The sequence below is a fragment of the Delphinapterus leucas genome, chromosome 14, assembly GCF_059928025.1.
Source record: "Delphinapterus leucas isolate spDelLeu-1000000601 "Yukka" chromosome 14, BTC_Dleu_Yukka2, whole genome shotgun sequence".
In the NCBI taxonomy this organism is placed as follows: domain Eukaryota; kingdom Metazoa; phylum Chordata; class Mammalia; order Artiodactyla; family Monodontidae; genus Delphinapterus; species Delphinapterus leucas.
This window is the reverse complement of record NC_143142.1, coordinates 9,299,350-9,326,275: the sequence shown is the minus strand read 5'-3', so window position 1 is coordinate 9,326,275 and position 26,926 is coordinate 9,299,350. Positions and strand designations below refer to the sequence as shown.

The 26,926-nt window shown below is 50.2% G+C and overlaps 1 protein-coding gene across 1 annotated transcript in view; it reads right to left on the bottom strand.

The window, feature by feature from the left end:
* CUX2 (cut like homeobox 2) overlaps positions 1 to 26,926 on the bottom strand; it is a 109,101-nt gene that overhangs the window by 27,667 nt on the left and 54,508 nt on the right. The window contains exons 4-9 of the mRNA XM_089894491.1: positions 15,022 to 15,156; positions 11,813 to 11,936; positions 9,475 to 9,554; positions 8,511 to 8,577; positions 6,344 to 6,392; positions 2,268 to 2,372 (exon numbers count right to left, since the gene is read on the bottom strand). Of these exons, the coding sequence (XP_089750617.1) occupies positions 2,268 to 2,372; positions 6,344 to 6,392; positions 8,511 to 8,577; positions 9,475 to 9,554; positions 11,813 to 11,936; positions 15,022 to 15,156 (560 nt within the window). The remainder of the gene's footprint in view (positions 1 to 2,267; positions 2,373 to 6,343; positions 6,393 to 8,510; positions 8,578 to 9,474; positions 9,555 to 11,812; positions 11,937 to 15,021; positions 15,157 to 26,926) is intronic.

The window sequence follows — 26,926 nt, the reverse complement described above, 5'->3', positions numbered from 1 at the left end:
TGTTCCTGGCTGAGAGAACAGCAAAGGTTTGGGTTTCTAAATCGGGCCCAGGTCCCACTCCCGGCAACAGACCCACAGGATTAGACCTGAGACCTTGCAGCCATGAGACACGTTAGGGTGATTCCTTCCTCATCCTAATTTGCCACCAGCCCCAAGCCCCACAGCTTCTCCGGGTTTTAGGAAATGGCCCCTTTGTCCTGGTTGAAGATGGAGAGGTTTCTCTTTGAGGGGACATGAAGTCAGGCTGCCCTTGAGCTCAGTTACAAATGAATCTCAGCAGCATTACGTAGAAAAAAAACCAAAGAACAACTGACCACTACCAACCCCAGCTATTCTTCTATGGAGCTAAATGCCAATTAAAACAGGAAGCAGATGCCATTAACACATTAAATTAATTAGCATCGAGCACCACTGTTGTGCCCAGAAAAGCTCACCCCCCGGCCCAACCCAGCAAAGTTCCTCATGGCTGATTACCACAGGCATTTGCTGGCTTCCACGGGGGTTAATTAAGAACCACTGGCAAATTCTCTCTGAGGCATCCTCATGAGCGCTCTTGCTCTCAGTCTTTCTTGTGTTCATTCTCTATGTCGTGCAGACATCAGGCACGTTGATACATACACACTGCCTCCTGGGACACGGGCACAGGTGCACACACCTACGGACACACACTGACACATGTACCTGTGGGGATACTCATGCTGAGAAGCACACGCACGGAAATGCATAGGCACCAAAGAGACGTGTCACCATCACACACACAGATGTGTATGTGCTCAGAGGCCACATGCTCACGTGGGCAAAAACACCCTGGACATACCCCAAACACACTAGTAATAGTAACACTGCATTAAATATTTACTGAGCGTAGACTATAAACCAAGCACCATGTAATCCTCTCAAAAACCCTATAAGGCAGGTCCTATTTATACAGATGAGGAAACTGAGGCGCAGTTAGGTTAAGGATACAGTTATTTGCCCAAAGGTCACAAACAGACACACATACACAGTAACACACGTTCAGAGAGACTCATTCCAATATTTAAACAGAAAGAGAGATACAGACACAGGTCTATGTATCAGGGTGTCAGGTGAAATGAAAATTATGCCAGCCACTTCAGGTTCATGAATGGAGACTGCAAATCACCCTGGAGCAGACCTGTTATTATGTAAGCAATCATGAATTTCATTCCTTGATATCTGGAAAGAAATCTGGAAAGAAGGTGGACCAATTTACATAAGGAAGCCAGGCTTTCTGGGAGAGGAACAATGAAGACTCTTATTACATGACAGAAGGGTAGGTTGGGGTGGGCCTGATTAAAATCCCTTGGCAGGGGCTTCCCTGGTGGCGCAGTGGTTGAGAGTCCGCCTGCCAATGCAGGGGACACGGGTTCGTGCCCCAGTCTGGGAGGATCCCACATGCCGCGGAGCGGCTGGGCCCGTGAGCCATGACCGTGCCTGCGCGTCCGGAGCCTGTGCTCCGAAACGGGAGAGGCCACAACAGTGAGAGGCCCGCATACCACAAAAAAAAAAAAAAAAAAAAATCCCTTGGCAGGAAATGTCCCCAGGACCCAAAGGGGCACCAACCTGGAGGAATGAGAAAGATGTACTGACTAACTGGCTTAACACAGGAACCTCAGGGTTGATGACTAAAGATTGGTTCTTTGTAACATGTGGCTGGTTGGGAAACCTCATTAGAATCACCCTGATACATTTTAGGAACCCTTGGCTGATATGAGTGTCAACCTCAGCTCTCGGTAAGCAGCTCCACTGCTGTCTGGGAGGGACTGAGAACCAGTGGGGCATCCCTGTAGCAGTCCCCGCACATCTTCCAAGCAGTGTGAGACCAGTGGTCAACAGCAACACCTGGTGGCAGCCACCAAAACTGCACGGCTGCTCTATTGATCAAACTCACCCTCCTACCCACTCTTGCTAGGCATCTGGCAACTAAAATGATCCTCTTTGGCCTGACTAAATTCCAAAGTATATGGAATCAAGGTATGTGGAAGCTTGAGCTTGAAAAGTTAAAAGAGCTGTGCTGTTTTTGACCCTCAGCTGGTGAAGCAAGTCACAGTGATTATGTTTAACTACACACTGACCTTGGCAATTAAAATGCTATGCCCACAGTATGCACACAGAGACCCACACCCATTCATGTGCACAATTTCACACAAATGCGCAGGGTCCACCCACAAAATGTCACCCACATATTCAAACCCACAAACCTGGCCTTTCCCAACCTTTCCCCGTGGCTCCTCCACCATCCTTACCCCACTGGGTCCCTGAGGAGAGCAGCAGGCCAGGCGGATGGAGCTGTTGACAGAGGCAAGTTGTTCCCGAAGACTTTCCACCTCCCGCTGGGCAGCCTCGGCTCGCTGGGAAGGAAAATGGGGCAAGTGTGGTTAAGAGGTGAGCGGGGCCACACTGGATCCCACCCTGGCCCTCCACTGCTTCCCTGCACCGTCTCAGGCAGCAGCTGGGAAGGCAGGTCTGAGGGCCTGGGGTCCTCCTTTCTGGGTCCTGGACCCTTGAGTTGGCTCTTGGTTTCCCTGGTGTGTATCCAAGAGGAGCTGGAACATTCCCTCTTCACTAGGGCAGGAAAGGAGATGTTGTCTTGATGGAACTGGCAATTTTTCCCACGTTCCCAGGCCACTTCTGTCTGCCAAGTAAACTTCAGGCCTGGCTAGTCAAAAGGCCAGAGTTTGTCCCCAGCTCCTGTGCCATATGGTGTCTGCAGAGGTGGCTCACAAGCTGTTGCAGGCCCCTGGGCAAGTTACTTCCCCACTCTGAGTCTTAGTTTTCCTTTTGTGAAATGGGGGCAATGAAACTGTAGAGGAGTGTTGAAATACATCTAAAATCAGAATGCCACAGTTTACTAAACTGAATCTTAACTCTTCAAAAATTTCTAAGAAAAAGCTTGGAAGGAAGCATCCAAATGTTAACAATGTAGACTTGTGGCCTGGAGAGAAATCTGTACTTTGTCTCTCTTTCTGGTTGTATGACCTTGGGCAAGAAACTTCATATCCTTGGCCTCAGTTTCCCTGTCTGTAAAATGGGCATCATAAGAGCAACTATCTCATAGGGTTGTTCTGCAAGTAAGTAATTTGGTAAAATACAACTCATTAGGTATCTCATCTTGATGCCTGACACATACAAATGTGTCAATAACTGGTTTACTTTATTAACAACAACAGGGTGTATGGGATCTTGAACTATGGAAAATTAAAAGAGTTGCAATTGTATCTTGACCTCCAGCTGGTGATGCAGGTCATAGCAATTAAGTTTAACTTACACACTGACCTTAGCAATCAGGATGCTGTGCCCACTACATGCGCACAGAGATCCACACACTTCCGCGCGCACATTTCATTGATTTATGTTTTAACTGATTTGTTTGTTTATTAGTATCCTGCCTTGTTCCAGGAATGGTTTGAGTTAGGAGTCAGTTTTGTTTTGGGAAAGGTTTTGGGTGTGTGGGGTTGTAGAGAAAACATTTTTATGTTTCCACAAAGGGCATACTGAGCAAATGTGACTGAAACTTGGGATCTGGGCTAAAAGACAAGCCTTGGAGTTAATACATGACTGATTAGCTAGTGAGAACTCCAGAAAGATTCACCTCCTGGGAGATGTCTGTTGACATTTCAAGGGGGGATGAGACCCAGACCGTGGAGACACCCCCTGGGTTGTAAAGCTGGGTTTAAAGCTACTAGTCTTATCTTCCCCTGGAGAGTATTTATATTCCAAATGCTAGAAACCCAGGATCCTTGCCCTTCTGTTCATCATGATACTTCGGAGTAGATTTCTCTCCCTTTCTCAGAAGGTCCCTCTACTATACTATACAACCACCCAGATTCATATTTGGTTGGTTCCTTGCCTACAGCACAAACTCTGGTGCATGCAGGAGGATATCTGGTTCTCGTCTTGTCACCCCAGGGGAAGAACTGGGGCAAACTGGCATGGTTTTTACTATACAAGTAATAATGATCTGCTCTGCTCCAGAATCCTCTTGTTCACATTTAGGATAGTATTAATAAATACAGATATTAAAGACTAATATGATGACATTTACTTTTTTCTCAGTACTCTACAATGAGCAGGTTTTAGTTTTATACTCAGGAAAAAATAAACATTATTAAAAATGCTTCCTATTCAAACTACTCTAGAATCGCTCTTCCTAAGCCCACTTGATTGGCAGAGATCCAAAAGTTTGACGACACACAGTGCTGGTGAGGCTACTGGGAAACAGGCCCTCTCAGACCTTGCTGGAGGGAGTGCGTACTGGCACAACCCCATGCAAGGCAGTTTGGTCACATTTGCCAAATTATAAACGCACAGCTCTTTCACCCAACGGTTCCACTTCTAGGAATTTGCCCTATACAGTGGCTTGGGTATGTATCAAATGATATCTGTACAAGGTTATTCACTGCAGTATGGAGGATGATGGTAAAATACTGGAAATACCATAAACATTCATCAATAGGGTAGGAGTTAGACCAGAGGTTGGCAAACTGCAACCTGCTGCCTGTTTATGTAAATAAAGTTTTACTGGAACACAGCCATGCCCATTCGTTTCCATATCGTCTATGCTTCACTCTACCACTGCAAAGTTGAATAGTTGTGACAGTGACTTGCAAGGCCGAAAATATTTACTCTCTGGTCCTGTATAGAAAGTTTGCCTTCCCCTGGGTTAGACGATGGTGCGTCCATGTAGTGCAACACAACGCAGCTGTGAAACAGAAGGAACTGCTTTATATACAGATACGGAACAAGCTCTAAGACACATACACGGAAAAAGTAAGGTTCAGGAGGGTGTACATAGTATTAATAATTATTTTTTTTTTAAAGTTGCTAATTATTCTCTTAAGGATATGCATACCAAGGTTGTGATGATTTCTTTCTTTTATTTATTTATTTTTGGTCACACGGCATGTGGGATCTTAGTTCCCCAACCAGGGATTGAACCTGGGCCCTCTGCTTTGGAAGCGTGGAGTCTTAACCACTGGACTGCCAGGGAAGCCCCTCATTTTTGTTTTAGAAAGGGGTAAAAGTAGATATTCATGGGCTTGTGAAGGGATCTCTGGGAGGAGACCCCAGACACTGTAACAGAGGTTGCTAGGGAGAGGGGGACTGGGGGCAAGTTCAGGGAGGGGAGATGGAGTTTCCCGGCTATGCCCTAATGTACCTTTTTCAGTTTTGAACTAAGTAAATGGATTACCTATTCAAAAAATTAACCTAAAACACGTTATTTTTTCCAAACTTCCTCTGCAGGAGGGAGCACCCTGTCCTTAGGCTGGCATAGCCAGGCATCCGGGTCTTTGCCTCTGCTGTGCCCTCTGCCTGGAATGCCATTCCTCAAGAGAACGGCGCCTGGGCTTTAGAACCCAGCTGCAAAGTGTCCTCCTAGGAGGCCTCCCTCAACCACCCCCAGGGAAATGACCACTTGCCCTGTCACACTGCTGACCCCTCCTGGTCATGCCCCTGGCTGCTGGTGTTGCAGGGGACCGGGGAGAGATACAGTAGGTCCGCAGGACTCCAGACCAGACCCTTATGGCCACATCTTATCTCCTTTCAAAGTCCTGCCCAACTTTGTCCTGCAGATGGCAACACATCTGAAGCCAGGGGAAGGCAGGACATGGGAACCCCATTTATAAATGTGAAAACTGAGACTCGGAGAGGCTGAAGGACTTACAAGGACCCGGGCTGGGACTAGGATATGGGGCCCCCAGGGAAGGTTAGGGTCCACACAGTGCCTGCCTGGTGATCGAGTGAGGAGGTTGGTGGAGACCCCAGGTGGGGATGGAGGGAGAAAAGCAGCCCCAGGCTTGTCCCTCGTCACTGCCCTCCGTTCTATGGAACATAGCTCCTCACTCAGTCTGGTTGAGAGAGACCCATGTCCCAGCTTAGCCTGGGGATGGGCCTGGGATCTCTGGTCACTGCTCTGCCTTCCTCCCACAGGGAAGGGCACTCGTCATGCTCTGCAGGCTGCTTCCTGGCCTTTACCAGGGCCGTCCCGTGCCTGGAATCCATCCCTCTACAGTCTCAAGTTACTTGTCAGGTCTCAGCTCCACGACCCTTCCTGTGGGATGTCTTCCCTGACCCCTGAGTCTGGGTCTGGTGCCCCTTCCCCAACCATTGCTGCCTGCATCACCCTATTTCTGAGTGTTCTGTCTGTACCCCACCCTCCTTCCTCTGGGAACTCAGGGGCTGGGTCCCAGACAGCTCCCAGCCCCAGAACTCAGCATGGCATGTAGTTCAATTAATACCGATTGAGCTCAGCTCCCTCCTCTCCGCCTGGCCCGAGACCCCCGCCCCGGGGAGAATGAGCCCCCAGCACACGTCTCCTCACCTGATTAGCTTTCTCCAGGTTGGTCATGATCAGGCCGACTTCATCTGCCCTGAGACAGAAAGACGAGGCCCTGAGGAAGGGATTCTGGCAGCCACCAGTGCCCCCGCCATTCCTGAAACCCCCCAGCCCCTGCCAACCCAAGGGTCTCGCAATGGAGGCCTCGAGAAGGCTGCCTTCCATCCTTCCTACTGGAGAGAAACCAAGCTGGGGGGGCGGGGAAAGAATCCAGGCTGGGGGGAAATGAAAATGGGGCCTTAGCACTGGACCCCTTCCAGGCAGCCTGGCCTCCCATCTCCCCCAGGGCTCCACTCTCTGAAGGTGCCACAGAGCTACACCTCTCAGCCTTTGCCTCTGCTATGCTTTCCACCTGGATGCCTTCCTCAAGAGAACAGGGCCTGAGCTTTAAACCCAGCTGCAGAGTGTTCTCCTAGGAGGCCTCCCTCAACTACCCTCATTTATTTTGCTGCATCACCACCCCCTTAGGTTGACAGCGCCTAAAGGATCGGGACAGGCCTCATCCACCTCGGCTGCCCCTTTGCCTAGCAAGGGGTGGGGCCACAAGGGGCCTGCAGGGAGCATTTGGTGACTGAACGCCACACATGTGCTACACGCATGTTCCAGTTCAAGGCCTTCTTTGCATAAGCTGTTCCCACTGCCCAGAGCACCTTTCCAAGCATTCTTCATGTGGCCATCTCCTTCCCATCTTTGAGATCTCATTCTGAAGGTCATCTCCTCAGGGAAGTCCTCCCTGACTACCTGGATAATAGGACACACCCCTCCATGTTATTCTCTCTTGCTGCTCCTGTTTTTTCCCTTCATGGCATTTACCATGTGGCCACAACAGTGTCAGGCATACAAGTAAGTGCTCAACAGTGTCTGTGAATGAAAGACTTTATTCCTGTCCATCAGCTAGTGTCTGTCTCCTCTCCTTGACTGAGGACAGGCCCATGTTCTGGTGTTTCCTCCAGGGACCCAGCATAGCACTGGGTAAACAGTAGGTGCTAAATAAGTGTTTGTGGATTAAGTTATATCTTAAAGCCTGAAGAAATGTTGAGTCCAAAGTAATTTAAGTTAATGACACTTGGCCCTAAGGGTTGGACTGTGAAGCTGGGGAGTGGGGACAGCCCCTGGAGGCTGGGGCAAGGCAGAGGCCCATGACCAGCAGAGTCCGCTTAGCTGGAAACCCAGAATGTCCTTTATAGCTTGTGCTACATGGATGGCACCACAAATAAATGCTGAACAGCTGTGAGCCTATGCGGGTGTGGAGCAGAGAGTACTTAATTAAATGGGTGTCTCAGGTAGAATCCGAGGGAGAATATCAGAAAGAGGAGGCATGTCTAGAGGGTGAGAGGCAGGAGGCGTGTCTGGGAGGGTCAGAGGGAGGAGGCATGTCTGGGAAGGTCAGAGGGAGGAGGCATGTCTGGGAGGGTATGAGGGAGGAGGCATGTCTGGGAAGGTCAGAGGGAGGAGGCCTGTCTGGAGGGTAGGAGGGAGGAGGCATGTCTGGGAAGGTCAGAGGGAGGAGCCGTGTCTGGGAAGGTCAGAGGGAGGAGGCCTGTCTGGAGGGTAGGAGGGAGGAGGCGTGTCTGGGAAGGTCAGAGGGAGGAGGCGTGTCAGGGAGGGTCAGAGGGAGGAGGCGTGTCTGGGAAGGTCAGAGGTAGGAGGCGTGTCTGGGAGGGTCAGAGGGAGGTGGCATGTCTGGGAGGGTCAGAGGGAGGAGGCGTGTTTCGGAGGGTCAAAGGGAGGAGGCGTGTCTGGGAAGGTCAGAGGTAGGAGGCCTGTCTGTGAAGGTCAGAGGGAGGAGGCCTGTCTGTGAAGGTCAGAGGGAGGAGGCGTGTCTGGGAAGGTCAGAGGGAGGAGGCGCGTCTGGGAGGGTCAGAGGGAGGAGGCGTGGCTGGGAGGGTCAGAGGGATGAGGCGTGTCTCGGAAGGTCAGAGGGAGGAGGCGTGTCTGGGAAGGTCAGAGAGAGGAGGCGTGTCTGGGAAGGTCAGAGGGAGGTGGTATGTCTGTGAAGGTCAGAGGGAGGAGGTGTGTCTGTGAAGGTCAGAGGGAGGAGGCATGTCTGGGAGGGTCAGAGGCAGGAGGCGTGTCTGGGAGGGTCAGAGGGAGGAGGCGTGTCTGGGAGGGTCAGAGGCAGGAGGCACACCTCAGCATGGCATTCACTTACTTGGATGCCGCCTCCTCATCGTATTTCCGCCGCAGCTCCAGCAGCTCTGTCTGCGTGGCCTTCAACGCTGGGAAAAATTAAAGTGCCGGAGTAAGGCCCTCCACCTCCAGGGAAGTGGAACCTGCTCCCCTCCTCTGGGGCCCGTAAGGCAGAATGAAGCTTGGGGTAGTGAGGAAAGATTTTTCTCTCAGAACTGGTGACAAGCAGTGAGTTTCCTGCCCCTAGAAGGGCTTCGAGCTGGAGGGAGGGCTGTGGCATAGCCAGGGTGGGGAGGGCAGATGACATGATTCTCTATGAGTCTATGAAGCTCAGGGGACCCAGGTAAGTGGAGGGGGCAGTCTGTCCCGGGACCTGGCGTATGAGCCCCCTAACACCTTTAAGGTCACCGCAGGACCTGGGTGGGGTTGTCCGTGCATGAGCTCACCCACCCTGAGGCCCAGCCCTGGAAGTGAGGGGACGGGAGGGGCAACGAAGTCAACAGATACATGTATATTACAACAAATGAGGGATTTCTCATAAAGTTCCAGATTTCTGATTTCTCTAGCAAAATGGAAGGGACTGGCTATACTGGGCAGTGCCTGGCTGGGGCTCAGCAGTGGCCACCTCTTTAGATCAGCCTGGGTTCTCCAGTATGACCCACACCCCACCCTTCCCTATTGCATATCCTAATCCAGCCAGCTTGGCTGCATGCCCGGCCCCTGTAGGCACTGCATTTGCCACCCCGGATTGAATTCTATCTCAAACCCTCTCTCCACAGTAGTACGACCCCCGGGACTGGGGCTCTGATCCCTGCTGGGTAATGTAGGTCTTTCCTCTCCCTTCCCAAACTCCTTTCTTGCCGTCCTGATTCTAGAACCCCCGACCCTGTGTTCAGTGTCGCTGCCCCCTCCCACTCCCCCTGGGCCTCCTGGTCTGACTGGCTGGGGCGCTGCACGAGGGCAGGGGACATGTGCCAGATACACACCTGAATGTAGGACCTTGATCTTCTCCTCGGCTTCCCCCAGTCTGGCTGCCAAAGTGAAGGCCTGTACTTCCTGAAGGCCCCTGTGAAAAGACCTGCTGTGTGGACCGGCCCATCCTGGCTTCCTGTCCCCACTCCCACTCCCTGTAAGATCTGCACCTCCGTCTTTTTAATGAGTCCTTAAACATGACACTCAGGCACTTGGCTGCCCTGCTGTTTTGCTGACTGTGTGGCCTCCATTAGAGCTGGTGCCCAGTTAAGGTTCTGTAGCAGCCAGTGACCTTGCCTCTCTGGGCCTCAATTTCCTCATGTATAAAATGGGTTTCTGATGGAGTCTGCCTCAGAGAGTGTTGTGAAGCACGTTCAATGTGGTGCCCAGCACCCAGAGTTCCCTCAGTATCACTGGTAACTATTATTGTCCCCTTGAGAGGCACTTTTTTTCCCTTTTCTGTGGCCGGAGTTTGGGAAGCCCCCCCAGCCCACTGTGGTCTAACTTGGGTGTGATGCAAGCATCCCAGCAGAGAAGGAGGACCCCTAGCTATGCTGGGGGAGGGTTTATGCAAAGCCTGAGCCTTACCTTGGCTGGCTCAGTGACTCTAGGGAAGAAGCCCTGTTTACCTTGATCTTATCCTGCCCCCTCCCCCTCGCTCACTCCATTCCAGCCACACTCCCCTCACACATCGGGCACATTCCTACCTCAGGGCCTTTGCACTGATTGTTCCCTCTGTCCCTATATACCTGCAAGGCTCCCTCACCTCCTTACGGCTTTGCTCACCTTCTCAGTGAGGCCTCCTCCAACACTCTATTTAAAACTTCAGCCCCCGGGTACTTCCCTGGTGGCGCAGTGGTTAAGAATCCTCCTGCCAATGCAGGGTACATGGGTTCGAGCCCTGGTCCAGGAAGATCCCACATACTGCGGAGCAACTAAGCCTGTGCACCACAACTGCTGAGGCTGTGTGCCACAACTACTGAAGCCTGCACGCCTAGAGCCCGTGTTCCGCAACAAGAGAAGCCTCCGCACCACAACAAAGAGTAGCCCCCGCTCTCCGCAACTAGAGAAAGCCTGCGTGCAGCAACAAAGACCCAACGCAGCCAAAAATAAATAAAATTAAAAAATAAAAAACCAAAAACTTCAGCCCCCATCTTATCCTCTTCCTCTTCTGCTTTATCTGTCGTCACAATGCTTATCATGTAGCACACCACTTATTTATCGTTTTTGTTTCTGTTTTCCTCACTAGAAAGTAAACTCCAGGAGGGCAGAGAGTTTTGTCCACTTTGTTCATTGCTGTTCCCTAGGACAGTGGCTGGCACACAGTAGGTGGCTGCATAAATATGTGGAATGAAAAAATAAGTGAATGACAGGATAAATGTAACAATCATCATAAAATTGTCCTAGAAAGGCCCTAAGAATGCATATTTTATCACCACTGCACCAATCGTAAAGGCAAACATTTACTGACATGTGCTTCTCCCTGTGAGCACTGAGCTGAGCATATACAGGTGTCATTTCATTTCATTCTTATGGCAGACTAGGAGTTGACACTGCCTGTGACAGTCGGTGTTAATACGTCCATTTGGCTGGGCTATAGTACCCAGTTATTCAGTCATACACTAATACATGTACTGCTGTGAAGGCATTCTGTAGGTGGGGTTAACATCTACAATCAGTGGATGTTAACTAAAGGAAAATATTCGCAATAACACAGGTGGGCTTCATTCAGTCAGTTGAAGGTCTTAAGAACAAAACTGAGGAAGAAGAAATTCTGCCTCAAGATGGCAGCACTTACGCCCACCTGACAGTTTCCAGCCTGCTGGCCAGCTCGACCAATTCAGACTGGCCAGCCTCAATCGTGTGAGTTAAGTCCTTGAAATACAACTTTTTTTTTAAAAAAAAAATATTTATTTATTTGGCTATGTTGGGTCTTTGCTGCAGCACGCGGGCTCTTAGTTGCGGCATGTGGGATCTAGTTCCCTGACCAGAGATTGAACCCAGGTTCCCTGCATTGGGAGCGTGGAATCTTAACCACTGGACCACCAGGGAAGTCCCAAAATACAACTCTTAGTTAAAAAAAAATTCTACTGGTTGTTCCTCTGGGGGACCCTGGCTAATATACCACCATTAGCCCCATTTTCTAGATGGGGAAACTGAGGCTCAGTGAGGTGATGTGACCTGCCCAGGGCTGGCCACTGAGCTGCTGACGTGTGGCTTGAACCCAGACCTGCATCTCCCTCTCCAACCTGCATCTGGATTCCCAAAGGGTCCTGGGCAGGGGTGACTTTCCAGGTCCCCCCTCCCAGACAGGTGGAGCAGCGGGAGCCTGCCTGTCCTTCCCCCACTCACTTTTGTTTCTCTGCCTCATTTCTCTGCAGCAAAGTTTCTGTCAGGAGGGCTTTGCTGGGAATGCCTGGGAGGCGGCTCCCCTCAGTCAGCGTGGGCGCAGCCGGCGACGTCCCCTCTCTCTGTTCTGGAGGGAGAAAAAGAGGGAAAACCGCCCATTGCTGAGAGTGGCGTGACAGCCAGAGCTGCTTTCTGCAAACCAGATCGATCAACAGTGCTGGGAGAAGAATCAATTTCCCAAACTCAGCGTTGGAGAGAGCGCAGCTGTCAGGACCTGTTGTCACTGCGATCAGCTGGGTTGAGCCTTCGCGAGTGCCTGCACAAGAAAGTCAAACTCCATCGTGCCGGCCTCAGACAGCACACCCAGAGGCTTCCTTTGCCCTCTCAGACCTGTTCCTGCCTCCTTGGCCTTCTGTATGATTAAGAAAAATCATGGTAAAATATACATAACATAAAATTCACCATTTTAACCATTTTAAAGTGCACAATTTAGTGATACGTAGTATAGTCAAAATACTGTGCAACCATTATCAGTAATTCCAGAACACTGGCATCACCCCAAAAGGAAACCTGTCCCCATTAAGCAGTCACTCCCCACTCCCTTCCCTAGCCCCCGGCAACCACTGTTCTGCTTTCTGTCGCTACGGATTTGTGTATTTTGGATATCTCAGCACTGGAATCATAACACCTATCCTTTTGTGACTTGATTCTTTCACTTAGCATGTTTTTGAGGTTCATCAAGGTTGGACCATGTGTCAGTACTTCATTCTTTTTTATGGCTGAATAATATTCCATTTCATGGTTATACCATATTTTGTTTTTTCCCTTTCATCCATTAATGGACATTTGGATTATTCCCACAATTTGGCTACTGTGAACAGTGCTGCTATAAACATTTGTGTACAAGTTTTGTTTGAGCACCTGTTTTCAATTCTTTAGGGTATATCCCTAGGAATGGAATGGTTGGGTCACAGGGTAACTCCAGATTTAACTTACTGAGGAGTCACCACACTGTTTTCCCTTCCCCAAAATTGATGGCACACATTCAGATGCTCAGTCATTGCCCCTTACCTGCAGGTGCCCTGGGGCAGGGCCCACGTCAGGTCCATCTTTACAGGCCCTGTGGCAGTTCATTTGGGGATCAGTGTGTGCCTTTGGCACCGAACTTATGGAGAGAGAGTTGCTCAGGGGCCAGCCATTGAAGGTGAGTGGCTCAAGAGTTCCAAAATTTGTTCTCCCAACCTTGGGTCCAAGTGACTCAGTTAAATCCTGTCCTAGTTTTTAAGTTTCTACTGTGATCCTGGCACAGGAGGGTGAGTGTAGAGGTGGGCGGTTTGTAGAGAGAGCCCCTCTACTCTAGAGGCTAGTACAGCAGTCAGCTTATAATACACACATGCACGCACACACACACACGTGCACACACGTACTGGGTACGTTCCAGGTGCCTAGGCCACAACAGTGAACAAAAAGGCAAGTTTTGACCATTATGATGCAGAATAACAAGTGTCCTCAAGGAGAAACACAGCCCAGGACCAAGGTCAAAAACTTCTGTTCTGATTCCCCACTTGGCCACCTGTGGCTTCTGTGACTCAGTTTCCTCATCTGTAAAATGAGGTCAATGACACCTCAGAAGATTGATGCCAGGAGACAGTGAGATGCTGTGTGAAAGGCACACTGCACAGAGCAAGTGCTCTCAAGAGGCAATTTCCACAACTACTATTATTCTTACAGAAGGAAGTTTGAACCTCAGAGGGACCTCAGAGGAAGGAGTGACAATTTTGCTGGGGAACCTCAGAGGCTTCACAGAGGTGTGTACATATGAGCAGGGGCTGAAGAACTGCCAAGTCCTGGCTTGTCAGTGTGGTTGGAATCGTATTCCAGGTGCAGGACCAGAGTTGGCAAAGTGCTGTTATTTTAGTCACTGTAAATCTTCCCCAGAAGACCCTGCCTAGGGCCAGGCTTACATCAGGTGCTCTCTATGTAATGTGGGGAGGGGGAAGGGAGGAGGTTGTGAAATGGGGGACTGTGAGAGAGTGGTTGTTTCCTGAGAAAAGACTTTGTGTCATGCTTTCATTTGACAGGCCTCAGCCCATTTTATCTTCACTACGTGCCAAATCTGGCCCACTACCTGTTTTGTCAATAAAGTATTATTGAAACAAAGCCATGCCTACTCATTTACATACTATCCATGGCTGCTTTCACCCAGAGTGAAGTAGTTGTGACAGAAACTACATGACCTGCAATACCTGCGATAATTGCTTTCTGGCCCTTTTCAGAAAAAGCTTGCTGACATCTGAGGTAAATCCTACTCATTCGTTCATTAAACAAGAATCCCTTCACCTGACTCCCCCAATTCTCTGCTCAATTTTTTCCCCAAAGTCTTTCTCACCAACTGACACACTATATATTTTACTAACATTTATTGACACTCAGTCCCTCCCTCTAGAAGGTCAGCATGATGAGAGCAGAGATTTTTGTCTGTTTTGTTCCTGGCTGTGTCCCCAGTGCCTACGACAGTGCCTGCAGGTCAATGAACATCCAAAACTTGGACGGTTACCAATGGCTTTCACCTGCTATTTGCTCCTCCCTATGGTAACCTCCTACCTCACCTTCCAAAGGTAACCACCATGCTGAATTTTGTTCACCATTCTCTTGCTTTTAAACATTTTTATCACAACATATGTACACCCAAACACTATTATTTTTAGCTTTGCTAGTTTCTTAACTTGTCTCATTTGGGGCTGAGACAGTGCTGTGTTCACTACATCCTATTTCCCTTTCCTCCTGGGCACACAGCCAGACTACATTTTCCAGCCTCCTTTGCAGCAGGGATGTGGCCAAAGTGATGTGCGCCACTCCCACAACCTCGGTGTGATCCTCCACATTCTTTCTCTGCCTGTTGGCTGGGTGTCAACATTCACTGTGACTCTGGATGTCGAGGATTGACGATGACAGGACTACCACAGCCTGGGTCCCTGAATGACTGCGTGGAGTGTCCCCTGCAACTTCCCCTCCCTTCAAATATATTAACCCTCTGAGATTTGGGGTTGGTCTGTCTCAGCAGAAGTGCACCTTAACCCATCCCACATCTAAAATTATGATGGAGTTGAGTTCCCTGCCCTCCTTCCCCCACAAGGGTGGCCGAGTTTGGCTGCCAAAGATCCACAGCCCATTTGTTTATTATGGACATCCTGTGAAAACCTTATCAGTACCTTTGGGGCCGAGGAGCTCAGGGTGTCTCTTCCACGAACTGTGGAGCTCTCGCCGCGGCTGCCCGCTGGGGTCGAAGCTGGGGGACTGCAGTCTGTCGTCTGGGCTGCGTGAAGCCTCAAACACAGGCACGGGGTCTGCACAGAGAGAGGAGGACAGGGGTGGTGGGAGCCCTGGGGGCCAGGGGGTGCCCCGGCTGAGGCCACAGGGCCAGGCAGCTTGGGTGGGAAGAACCATCCATAGGAGCCATCTGGAATCGCTCTGGTGGCTTAGGGGAGCAACGTGGACTTTCTGCTTTATGAGGGAGCAGATCTCCAGGCACCTGCTCTGGAGAGCATGTGCCATCCCCATGGGTGTGGCTGTCCTGCCCAGCTGGGAATAATAATTATCATAATAACTTCATTTTCCTGATTCTATATGCCATCTGTGGTGGCCATGAGATTGTGTCCTGCACACCACCGACCACAGGGAACATCACCTAGCAAGGACCCTAGCAGGCACACTCTGAAATCCATCAGTTCAAACCTAGCCTTCTCATGGGACTTCCCAGACAAGGCCTGCAGGCAGCAAGGATAGAGGTAGGCCTGCTCCTGGGGGACACAAAACTGCTCTGAGGGCTGAGGACCGGCCCGTGGCCTTCCCCAGTGCTTCCTTCCTTAGGCTATAACGTGGTCTGGATGCTTTCACCCAGTTCCCCACCTCTCCTAGCTCCCTCCCTATTTTCCTTCACCCGTTGTCATCTTTGCACATATAACCCTTGGGGTGCTTTTCAATGGATCTGGGCCAACACACCATCATTTGTGACACTTGTGGCCGATTAAATAATAGTTTTTCTGGGGGCGAGATATACCTCTGGATATAAAATGTCTCCGTATTTCCCAATAGCTAAATTGAGGACTCCAGGTCCTTCCACCTGCAATTCTGTCCCCCCTCCCACCCTGTCACCTAGCAAGCACTTCCTCTTCCTTCAGATCTAGAATCCAACACCTCTTCTTCCAGCAACTCCCCACCTGGGGCAGGAGGTTTGGTGTAGCATCTTCCATGTTACAAAGCCAGTCCCTGGGAATAGGTTCCCACGATGCACCCAGCATCCCCTGGAGGCTGGCCTGGATCTAACTTGTTTTCACATATGAGGAAACTGCTCAGAGAAGCCAGGTGACTTGCTGAAGAGCAGAGGAGAGACTCAAGTCTGGGTCTCTTTCTCTGATGCCACAAAGACTTCCTGTCTCAGTGGTGTGGATATTTCGACCCCAGTAGCTGCAGGTAGGTAGGTGTTCATGGGGTCCCAAGAAAGCCAGGGCCTCCTCGCTTCAGACCAAGGGGGCTGGTCTGGTCCACATTTTTTCTAATGCCCCAGAGCCCTCTCTCTTCCTGGTCCCTCCTTTGGGATCTCCCACCAGCATCTGCTTGGCCATTGTTCTCTGCTGGTGTGGACCCTGGAGTCAGATGTCCCTGGTCCTGGTCTAATCTTAGGATTGCTGTGTGACCCTGGTAAATGGCGCTACCTCTCTGTGCCTCACAATAAAAGTACCGACCTCGTGAGCCTGTGATGAAGATTCACGTAAAGTGCTCAACACGGTGCCTGGCACTTGGTCAGCTCAGGACAAATGGAAGCCCTCACTATTATTCCTGCCCTTCTGAGTGCAAGCCACACTGACCTTCTTCTCTCAGTCCCTCAAACGCACCCCAGAGACTTTGTACGGGAGGCAGCCTCTGCCAGGAACACCCTGCCCTCCCCTATCCCTTTCAGCTAGTTAATGCTTACTCATCTTAGCAACTCAAATGCCAATTCTTCCAGGAAGCCTTCCTTGACCAGTTGGTCTTCTAGTATGAGCTCTCCCAGCTGCCTGCACCTTTCCTTCACAGCACTCACTGTACTTCCAATTTTCATTGATTTGCAAGTGCACCTAATTAATACCCGCTGGACTGCAAACTCCACAACAAGGCAGGGCTGGGACTGCATCTGTTCTTGCTCCTCCACTGGACCCCTTGTGGGGTGAATGAAGCCTGACCCACAGTCCAACCCAATAAATATCTGCTGATGGAAGAAACGGGGCAGAGCCTATACTTGGGGACCTTCAGGTCCGGCTGGAACAAGGCCACCTCTGCATTTTATCCCTCTTCTCCCGCCTGTTTGTTTAGGCGGTGGGAGGCTCAGACAATGGGTGTTTGTGTCGAGGTAAGCAGGTGCACGGGAACGCTGCTGCTGGCTTTCCTCTGTCAGCACTCCCCCATGCCCCATCATTAGGCAGGGGCTGCTCAGCAGGGTATGCCATTATGTCTCCCCGGGCTGATGTAATTATACATTGACATAATTAACCCAGCAAGCGCATTAGGCAGGCCAGCTAAAAATTCATCTATAATTATTTGTTGTGTGCATGCTAATGAGTCCATCTGCACTGCCTTTGTACAACACGGACAAATTAATTTACAAGTCTGGATTTTTTAATAAGTTAAGGGAAACGCTTCCTATTGTGTCCTGGTTTTTGAGAAAGGAAGAAAAAGGCGACAAGCGCTTGCCGGGGTCAGGGAGGTTAGATAAACACGGGAGGCTGCAGCTGAGAGCGGCATGGAGGGCTCGCTCTGGTTCCAGGGAGGTGGGAAAGATCCAGCTCATGGCTCAGGGGCCGGCTGGCTAGGAGCCTGTCCAAGCCAAAAGATGACGCTCGGGTGAAAAAGGAAGTCATTCACCCCATTCCCAGGGATCAGAAATTGACGTTTGTTGTGCGCGGAGGCACTGCGGTCCCCTTGCTGCCTCGGCCTCTTTGTCCAGGGGAAGCTGGCTGCAGGTGGCCTCCTGGACAGACTGGAGGAGGTGGGCGGCGAGTGGACACTCAGTACGGGGTCAGCGGGTTCCAAGGCTCTCTTTGCCTTCATTTGCCAGTACAGGGTAGAACATAGTGGTTAAGCTCTCAGAACATGAAGTCCAGCGCTGGTCTCAAGACTCAGTTTCCCCACTTAAAAAGTCAGAAAATATTACAGTTTCTACTTCTCAGAAGTTACTACTGGGAAGACTGAAAAAGATTACTGAGAGAGGCAGCACGATTTAAGGACTGCTGGTGTCAGCTCCAGCTCTAAACTGGCCATGTGACCTTTGGACAGTTAACCTCTCCAAGCCTCCATTTTCTTATCTGTAAAATGGGGCTGCAAGGACTGAATGAGAGAATGTGTATAGAGATTTGCACAGTGCTGGGTGCACAGTAGGGCTTGATAAGTGTTGGCTGCTGTTACTACCCTGAGAGGGGGCAGCACACCGTCCCGTGACATTCTAGGAGCTGCGGTCTACATGGCAAAACTCCACGGAGACTCAGGACAGGGTAAGGCCTCATATACTCTCATCAGTGCCTGGGAGACTCAGAATCCAGTAATCCTGCGTTGAGCTCCACTCAGGGTCTCAAAGGATCCAGCTTAGAAAGTCACACTGAGGAGGGACAATTTGTCAAGTGTCCAACACCCCTACCCCAGTGCACAGTTGGGGAAAAATGGGGTCCCGTGACTTCCCTGAAGTCTGCCAGTGAGTTGGTGATAGGGCCAAGATGGGGCCTTGGGCCTCGGCCTCTTCTTCCCACACTGTGCTTCCTCCTAGATCCTCAATTTGAGACAGGAAGTCAGGGAAGGTTCAGATGACTCAGCCGAAGTCAGGCTGTGGCCAAATCCTAACAGCCGGAGCACTTTAAATTGATTAGAATTCATACAGTCTTCACCACAACACTGTTAGTAGGGCTGTTGTGTTCCCATTCTATAGATGGGCAAACTGAGGCATGGGGGAGTGAAATCACTTCCCCAAGGTGAGGCCCAATAAGGTAGATGCTGCTATTTCCATTTTCCAGGCAAGGAAATGAAGGCCCAGAGAGGAGATTCCATGTGCCCAAGGTCGCCGAGTTCAGAAGTGGCAGGGGTGGGATTTGAACCCGGAGTCCCTGGTGATTCTTTGTAGTGGGCTAAGCTGCCTTGAGGCAGGGCATGGGGGATTACTAGGCCAGAAGCACGAGAATGAGGGCGCTGTTCTTGGCCTCGCCACAGGCTTGCTGTGTGACCTTGGACAAAGCATCAGACTTTTCTGGGCTCCAAATTTCTATCACAAGTATCCCTGAGGCACACACTCAATCAACATTGGTTATCACCAGATAGGGGTGTGGTCCTGCCAAAGTGAGTGCTTTTGGCCCTGGGCCTATTCCTTGGCGCTGGGATGCTCAGGGAGAGTGATTATTAAACGCCTTCATAGCTGAACTTGACACTTGAGGTTTGAACATTGTGAATCCTCCAAATTCCCAAAGCCACTCTCAGATAAAGGGGGAGAGGGACAGGTTGGGAGGCTGATGGTCAAATCCTGGCTGTGACAACTTTAGGGGAAGTCACTTAGGTCCCCTGAGCCTCAGTTTCCTCCTCAGTAAAACAGGGATAACAACAGGACCTACTGTAGAGGGCTGTGCAGGGACTCCATGAGCACGCTGAGCCCCTGCGACAGTGCCTGGCACCTAACAGAGTCTAAGTGAGCATTACCCTTATTCTTATGACTTGTGGCAGTGTGGGATGTGCCACCCAGCTCTCCCTTCAAGAAAGAACGTCCTGCGAGGAGTTGGTGACAGGCTCCAGGCGCTGCACCTTTGGATACACTGCAGTGTTGGTTTGGAGGTCAGGTTTCCCCAGGCCTGCTCCCAGCCAATGACCGAGCAAGACAGTCATGACAGTAGGGCTGGGCCACTCCTGCCGATGCTGGAAAAGGCAACCTAGTATCATAGACTAAAATGTTTTCCCCCAAACCCATATGTTGAAGCCTTAACCCCTGATGCAACTGTATCTGGAGACAGGGCTTTAAGGAAGTAATTAAGGTTAAATGAGGTCATTAAGAGTGGGGCCCAATCTGATAGGACTGCTGTCCTTACAAGAAGAGGAAGAGACACTAGAGCTTTCTCCCTCTGCACGTGCAGAAAGGAAAGGCCACGTGGGGACACAGTAAGAAGGCAGCCATCTACAAGCCAGGAAAAGAGCTCTCACCAGAAACCAACCCTGCTGGTACCTTGATCTTGGACTTCCCAGCCTCCAGAACTGTAAGAGAGAAAATTCTGTTGTTTAAGCCACCTAGTTTGTGGTGTTTTCTTATAGCAGCCTGAGCAGACTATTGCATCCTGCTTTGGGGCTCCTGTTAGTTTTAGCTTGGCTGAGATTTTTCAGAGCTGCACTGCAGTTTGAGGTTCCTCCTACCAACCCTCCTTCCTTCCCTCTCTCCCTTCCCAGGTGTTAGACCAGCATCACCAAGTGAAGGCTCTCCTGGTCTCCTCCTCTCCCTCTCTTTCATCCTTCACGGGCATCTTCCCCAATAAATCTCTTGCACATCCGGTGCCATCTTGGCATGTGAATGCTTCCAGAGGACCCAAACCAATATGTGATTACTCTTTTGCCTCTCAGAGCCTCAGTTTCCTGGTCTGTAAAGTGGGGATAGTCACAGTGCCTCTCCTGTGGAGCTGCAGCTAGACTCTGGAGTCTGTGGGTGTGGAGCCCATGTTGAGGTGCTGGTACATTCCACAGTGGTGAATCTAAAGTGGGCAGAGCTCACAGGGGGACCTATGAGTCCATGCACCTGCTTCACTCAGCAAGAGTTTGTTGAGCATCTACCTGTGGGGGGCACAGTAGTGTCCCTGTCTATGTGTAGCTGACATCCCAGTCAGATAATATGGATGGGGAAAGGACTTATCTTAAGAGCATTAGGAAGTGACATGTTCTAATTCGCATTTTTCAAAGGCTCATCCAAGCTGCTGCAAGAAAAATGGGCTGTAGAGGGAGCCAGACAGGGGCTACTGCAATAGTCCAGGCAGTGATGCTGGGATCAGGGTGGTGGCAGGAGGAGTTGGGGGGAAGTGCTCAGACACAAGAGGTAGATAGGAAGAACTGATGGGGTGTGGTGTTCTAGGCTGAATAGCATTTCCCCAAATTCATGTCCATCCAGAACTTGTGAAACTGACCTTATTTAGAAACAGGGTCTTTGCAGATGAAATCAAGTTAAGATGAGGTCGACTGGATTAGGGTTGACTAATCCCAATGACTGGTGTCTTTACAATAAGAGGGGAAGACACAGAGAGACAACACACAGGGAAGGCCCCGTGAAGACAGAGGCAGAGATTGAAATGATGTGTCTACAAGCCAAGGAATGCCAACGATGGCCGGCCACCACCAGAAGCTAGGAGAGAGGAATGGAACAGATTCTCCCTGTGCGCCTCCACAAGGAACCAACACTGCCAACACCTTGACTTTTGGGCTTCTGGCCTCCAAAACCGAGAGGATAAATTTCCATTGTTTTAAACCATCCAGTTTATGGAAATTTGGCATGGCAGCCTCTGAAAACTAATACATTGTGTGTACTCTGGAGGTTCAAAGTCCAAAATCAAGGTGCTGGCAGAGCTGTGCTATCTTGATCTGTCCCACGCTTTTTCCTAGCAATCCTTGGCATTTCTCAGCTTGTGGTGGCACCACTTCAATCTCTGCCTCTGTCATCACTTGGCCCTCTTCTCTGTGTCTCTCTCTCCTCTTTTTATAAGGACACCAGTCATGGTGGATTAGGGTCTCACCCTAAGGACCGTCCCTTATCATCATCACATCTGCAAAGACTCTATTTCCAAATAAGGTCACATTCACAGGTACCAGGGGTTAGGACTTCAAAATATCTTTTGGGGGCACACAATTCAACCCATAATACATGGCAACTGGCTGGATACCAACTGTGAGAAAGGCAGGACTAAGGAGCTGCTAGACTCCAAGTCTTATAGGAAGGAAGTTCTTACTTAAGCCTAACCTACTTCCCTCCTGCTGCACCCATTTCACCAGTCGTCCAGGAAGACAAGTGTGCTTCATAAGACAAAGCAGCAGGTGCTGGGCTCTGATCCTCCTGTATGTTCATCCTCTCCAACTACTGAGGAACAGGGCAGTGGGTTGAGTATGGTCCCTGCTCTGAAGAGTGCATAGCAACGATGATCACTTACTTCCCCAGGCATATTCCATTCTTTATTTCCTCCCCACAGAATTCCTAGGCTTTACGGCACGTGGGTAAACTCATTTCTTCCCAACTCCCCCATCTGGGAGAAATCCACGGAGGTCTGAGCTACATTGCTGGGGATTGAGTTAGGTAGGAAAAAATATATTAGCATTCAGAGGACTGGAAGATTCCGCCAAGTTACGCATAAGTAAAATGCTCAGCTGGGGTAGCTGACGTATCCGAGGGCTTCCTGCTTACTTTGTCCAACTGTATTAGTTGACGCATTAGCTAAACGTCACTAGCTGCTCTTACAAATACAAAGTGAAAGCGACAGAAATGACAGCAAATCTTTGAAATGTTGGGAGGAGGCTTCTCACAGAACCTGACAGTCACAGGGGTCTGGGAGCATCTAGCTTTCATTCCTCAGCAACCCCTTTCTCCCAAGGCCTTTCACATAGTAGGTGCTCAAGAAATGTTGCTTGTTTTAAGCACCTAAGTTAGTGGTCATTTGTTACAGCAGCAGGAAAAAACGAATACAGTCTGTAATTCAGCCATTTATTCATTAGTGCCTTTTTACTGAGCACCTGCTATGTGTCAGATACCATTTCTTCGGTTGCTAGATACTTCCTGAGCATCTACTTAGGGAAGTTTCTGGGCCCTGGAGATACAGCAGTAAATAAGAGGAAATTCCTGCCTTCCTGGGGTTGACATTCTAGAGGGGAGAGATGGACAATGGACAAATAAACCAACGGCTGTAAGGGGGCTGAGAACAAAAACAGCAGGGTTGGGGGAGAGAGTGGCCTGAGGTGTGTGCTTGGGGGCAGTGTGCTAATTGAGGCAGCCTGGTCAGGGAGGTGACATTTGAGCAGAGCCCTGAAGGAAATGAGGAAGCCAGCAGGGGGCTGAGAGAGAATAATCCAGACCCAGGAAGCACCAGGAGAAACAGCTCCCATTAGACCAAGACATGCTGGCACACCATCCTGACCAATCCCCCCTGAGTTACTGTCCCAGAAACACAGCTTAGCTTCATCTTCACAACTGACCCATTTTACTGATGAGGACACGGGGCTCAGAGAGGCTGGCGATGCCTGGGTAATTCTTGGTGCCAGCCTCACCTCTCCTCCCTGTAGGCTGGTCTGGGCGCTGGTGGGTGGTGATTGGGTTCAGAGCAGGCTCTGGCTCTTCAAACACTAGTTTCTGGTCTTCATCCTCCCAACTCTAGCAAACATTCATTCTGGGGCAGATGGGGCACCCATATCCAGCTGGGGGGTAAAGAGCAGATGAGATGCCCACCCAGCATCTTGAGCCAAAAGCTCCAGGGAACTGACATTTCTTCACCCCCACCACCCCCTGCACCCCGACATACGCCAGGTCCTTTGCAGATATATTTATATCTCATTTAATCATCAAAACACCCACAGGAGACATTGCTATTCTCCCCATTTTCCAGATGACAAAACTGCAGCCCAGCAGAGGGAGGCCACTTGCTGAAAAAGGCGGAGCTGGATTTGAACCCAGGGTGGCCCAATCGTCAAATGCTGGTGACATGTCACACCTTAAGCTGCATCCACCTGCCCCCAAAATATTATCAACTTGATATCTGTCCTTACGTGATTTGATGTTTTTAACTTAAATATATTTTAAAGGAATATTTGTTTCACTATTGTAAGTAGATCATTGGGATTCTGTATCATAAAAAAGGGGTTTTAACCATTAAAATAAATACAAAGGAAAAATCAAGAAACTGATGTTATTAAATTCTAGTTACATCCCCATTGCCTGCTCAAGACCTTGAGCTTGAGGCCGGCTCTTCCTTGGTTAAAAGGAGAGATTCACAGGTGTTCCATAGGCATTTAAGATGCTTTAGCACCTGACTGAGACTTTCTCTAGAAGGAACTAGAAAGGTGATACCTGGTGAGCAATGTATTCAAAGTCTGTGTTGCGCCAGGTACACCAAGGCTGCTCCCTATGTCAGGTGACTCCACTTGGGGAAGCGCGGGGTCCCGCTGACCCCCAGTCTCCAAAGTGACCTGTGTCCCCCTCCAACGTCTGGCAAGCCGCATATCTCAGTGTCAGGAGAAGTGACAGAACATCCCTGTAGCTCCTCATCTGGAGCCACGGAGCCTGGCTTTCTGCCGGGCTCAGCGCTTCCACGGGAAACCTTTCAGCTGAGGCACGTGGCTGCCCAGAGCTGTGAGCGGGACTTTATTTCCCCCACTTCACTCCTGCAACATACACACTGTCAATATATAGACAAGGGCAGTGGCAGCGGGAATCAAACGGCTTTAGATCCAACCTGAATAAAAAAGCCCAAAACAGGGGGCCCCAAATCAGAAGTGTTTGACTACATATCCTTTGGATTAATTAAGCACGTTGGCAGACACGGAAGATCAAATATGAACCATCCGAGGTGGCAGGTCCTGATGGGCACGCGGGGAGGGGGAACGTCGTCAGGAAATAGAGTGCCTTTGTCTTACAGCCATCAACTTGCTCTTTATGCATAAACCGCTTAATAAAATGACTGATTCATTTTGGTTACATTGGATCTAAACCCCTAGAGAATACTGCCAACGGATTTATAATATTTTAATCTCACACCAGTCTTTCCAAAGCCTCTGTAGGAGGAGATGGATAGAACATCATCTATTCCATCTTCTACCACTAGCTGATGCTGTTGGTGTTTTTTAAAAAAAGTGTCTATGGGGCTGTGTGGGAGAGTCGTGAGTCTAGGGAAAGCTGTCTCATTCCTCCCACTGTGTCCATCTGAAGGAAAGCGGTGCTCAGAGCTTTTTTTAGGAAAGCTGGAGCTGCAAAGGCTGTCCGAGAGGCTGTTTAGAAACACATATATGCAGAAGTATGCGTGTGTCCCTCCAAAGTATCTCTGAGACAGAAGCCTTCTCCCATCTGGGCCCCGGCTCCGGGCGCCTGTGTGGGCAGGAGGTTCAGGCTACTGACGGCGGCAGCGGGCCTAACTTTGATCCTTTAATCCTAACTTTTTGATAGCAGATGGGCTGCCCAGCCCTTGTATGCAAATGGGGGCCGTGCTTTCTTCCCTTCGTCGCTAGGGCTGGCGGCTTCCGGGTCTCCCGGCTTAAGCAGGGACAGAGGGGCTGGAGAAGGCCTTCCTTCTTGGCACTGGGCGGTGATGTAACAGTAACACCACCACCAACAGCAACGGCAACCACCGGTCTACTGAGCATCTACTGTGTGCCAGACACCAGCTTAGGATTTTATACTCTTCACCTTGCTTAGTCCTCCCAGAGGCACCAGAAGGTAAGTGTGCTTTTCCAGAGGAGGAAACGGAGGATCAGAGAGCTAGAGCTAGTTACTCAAGGTTACCCATCCAGGGAGCAGCAGAGCTGGGACTCAAACCCGTGTCCATTGTAGTAAAAACAAAGTTTCCATAGACTAAGCTGCACAGAAAGTTCCAGGCAGGCAGGGACAATGTCTGTTTTGCCTAACATTGTGCCCCTGGTGTCGAGTAGAGCGCCTATCAAACAGTAGGAGTTCAATGTTTGTTGAATGAATTGCATGGGGCTACTACTCTGTACCAGGCACCATGTTAAGTGTTCTCCATTCCCACTGAATCCACCCAATGGGCCCATAATTAGGTGAGATCATTATCCATACTTCCCAAGTGGGGAAACTGAGGATCAAAGAAGTCAGGTGCGATACAGGATGCAAGATGGCAGGACGGGGACTGGCCCCACTCTGAGAGGGTCCCTCAGCCTAGAGTCCCGCTGGTGCTCCTTCTGGCATCTCTCTGCCCCCTGAATTTGGAGCTCTGTGGCTCAATTTCTCCTCAACAGAAGTACCAGCCTTTGGAGCCCTGGGCCAGGAGGACCAGGTGTACGTGTCTGTTAGGGGTCATGTTCTTCCTCCAGCTAACACATCTGCATTTCTGCAAAGGGCTCATCCTCTCACCCTAGAACCTCTCAACCTACTGGCAGCAAAGACCCTTAGCTGTTTTTCACTGTATTTAGATGTCAAATCTCTAATGGTTTTGTTCCAATCTTTTCAATTTTTTTTTTCATTTTTGGCCACACTGTGCAGCATGTGGAATCTTAGTTCCCTGACCAGGGATTGAACCCGGGCCCCCTGCATTGGTAGCATGGAGTCTTAACTATTGGACCTCCAGGGAAGTCCCCCAACCCTTTCAATTTTAAAATTAATCCTGCATCTGGGTTTGGTGCCAGGGATCAAGATTCAGGCTCCACTACCTCTCTGCTGTGTGACCTTGGGCAAGTGGCTTGACCTCTCTGAGCCTGCATTGCCTCAGCCACACAGCAGGGCAGGATGGCAATACCTACCTTCATGGGGCAGAGGGGATAAGTGAAATCCTTTCTGTAAGGGGCTGAGCGCACTGCCTGGCACACAGGGAGCACCCAAGAAACCGCCCCACAAGGATGGTAGCTCATCGTTTAAATTCAAAGGCTTCTCTCCCTGAGGTACCTCTCCTGGCCTTCCCACCTTGAAGCCCTTTTTCTGCTGGGTGTTCTGGCCGTCTGTCTTCGGGTCATGTGGCCCCTGCTGGACTCCGAGGGCAGGGCAGGACTCAAGTTTGGGTTCCCACAGGGCTCAGCACATGGTAGGTGCTCAGAGAATGAGCTGATGAAAAGCCACAGCTGAAACGCCTGTCATCCCTTCTGAAAGGGAGCAGCCGTTTATTGAGCACCCACTGGGTACCAGCATCATGCTGGATGTTTTCCTTTAATCATCTTTCAACCCTTAGCTGCCAGGAGTAGTAAAAATCAGACAGGTGGCCAGGGGGAAAGGGCACTCCTGGCAGAAGAAATGGCAGAGGCAAAGGTGTGGCAGAAAATGGGGAGACAATGCCTTTTGAAGTTAAGTACCATCTCTGGAAAATCTGCTGTTAAACTTTTCCTTTTTTTATGGGTTAAATAACCTTTTATGTTACCCTTCTGTGCTCCCCTGAG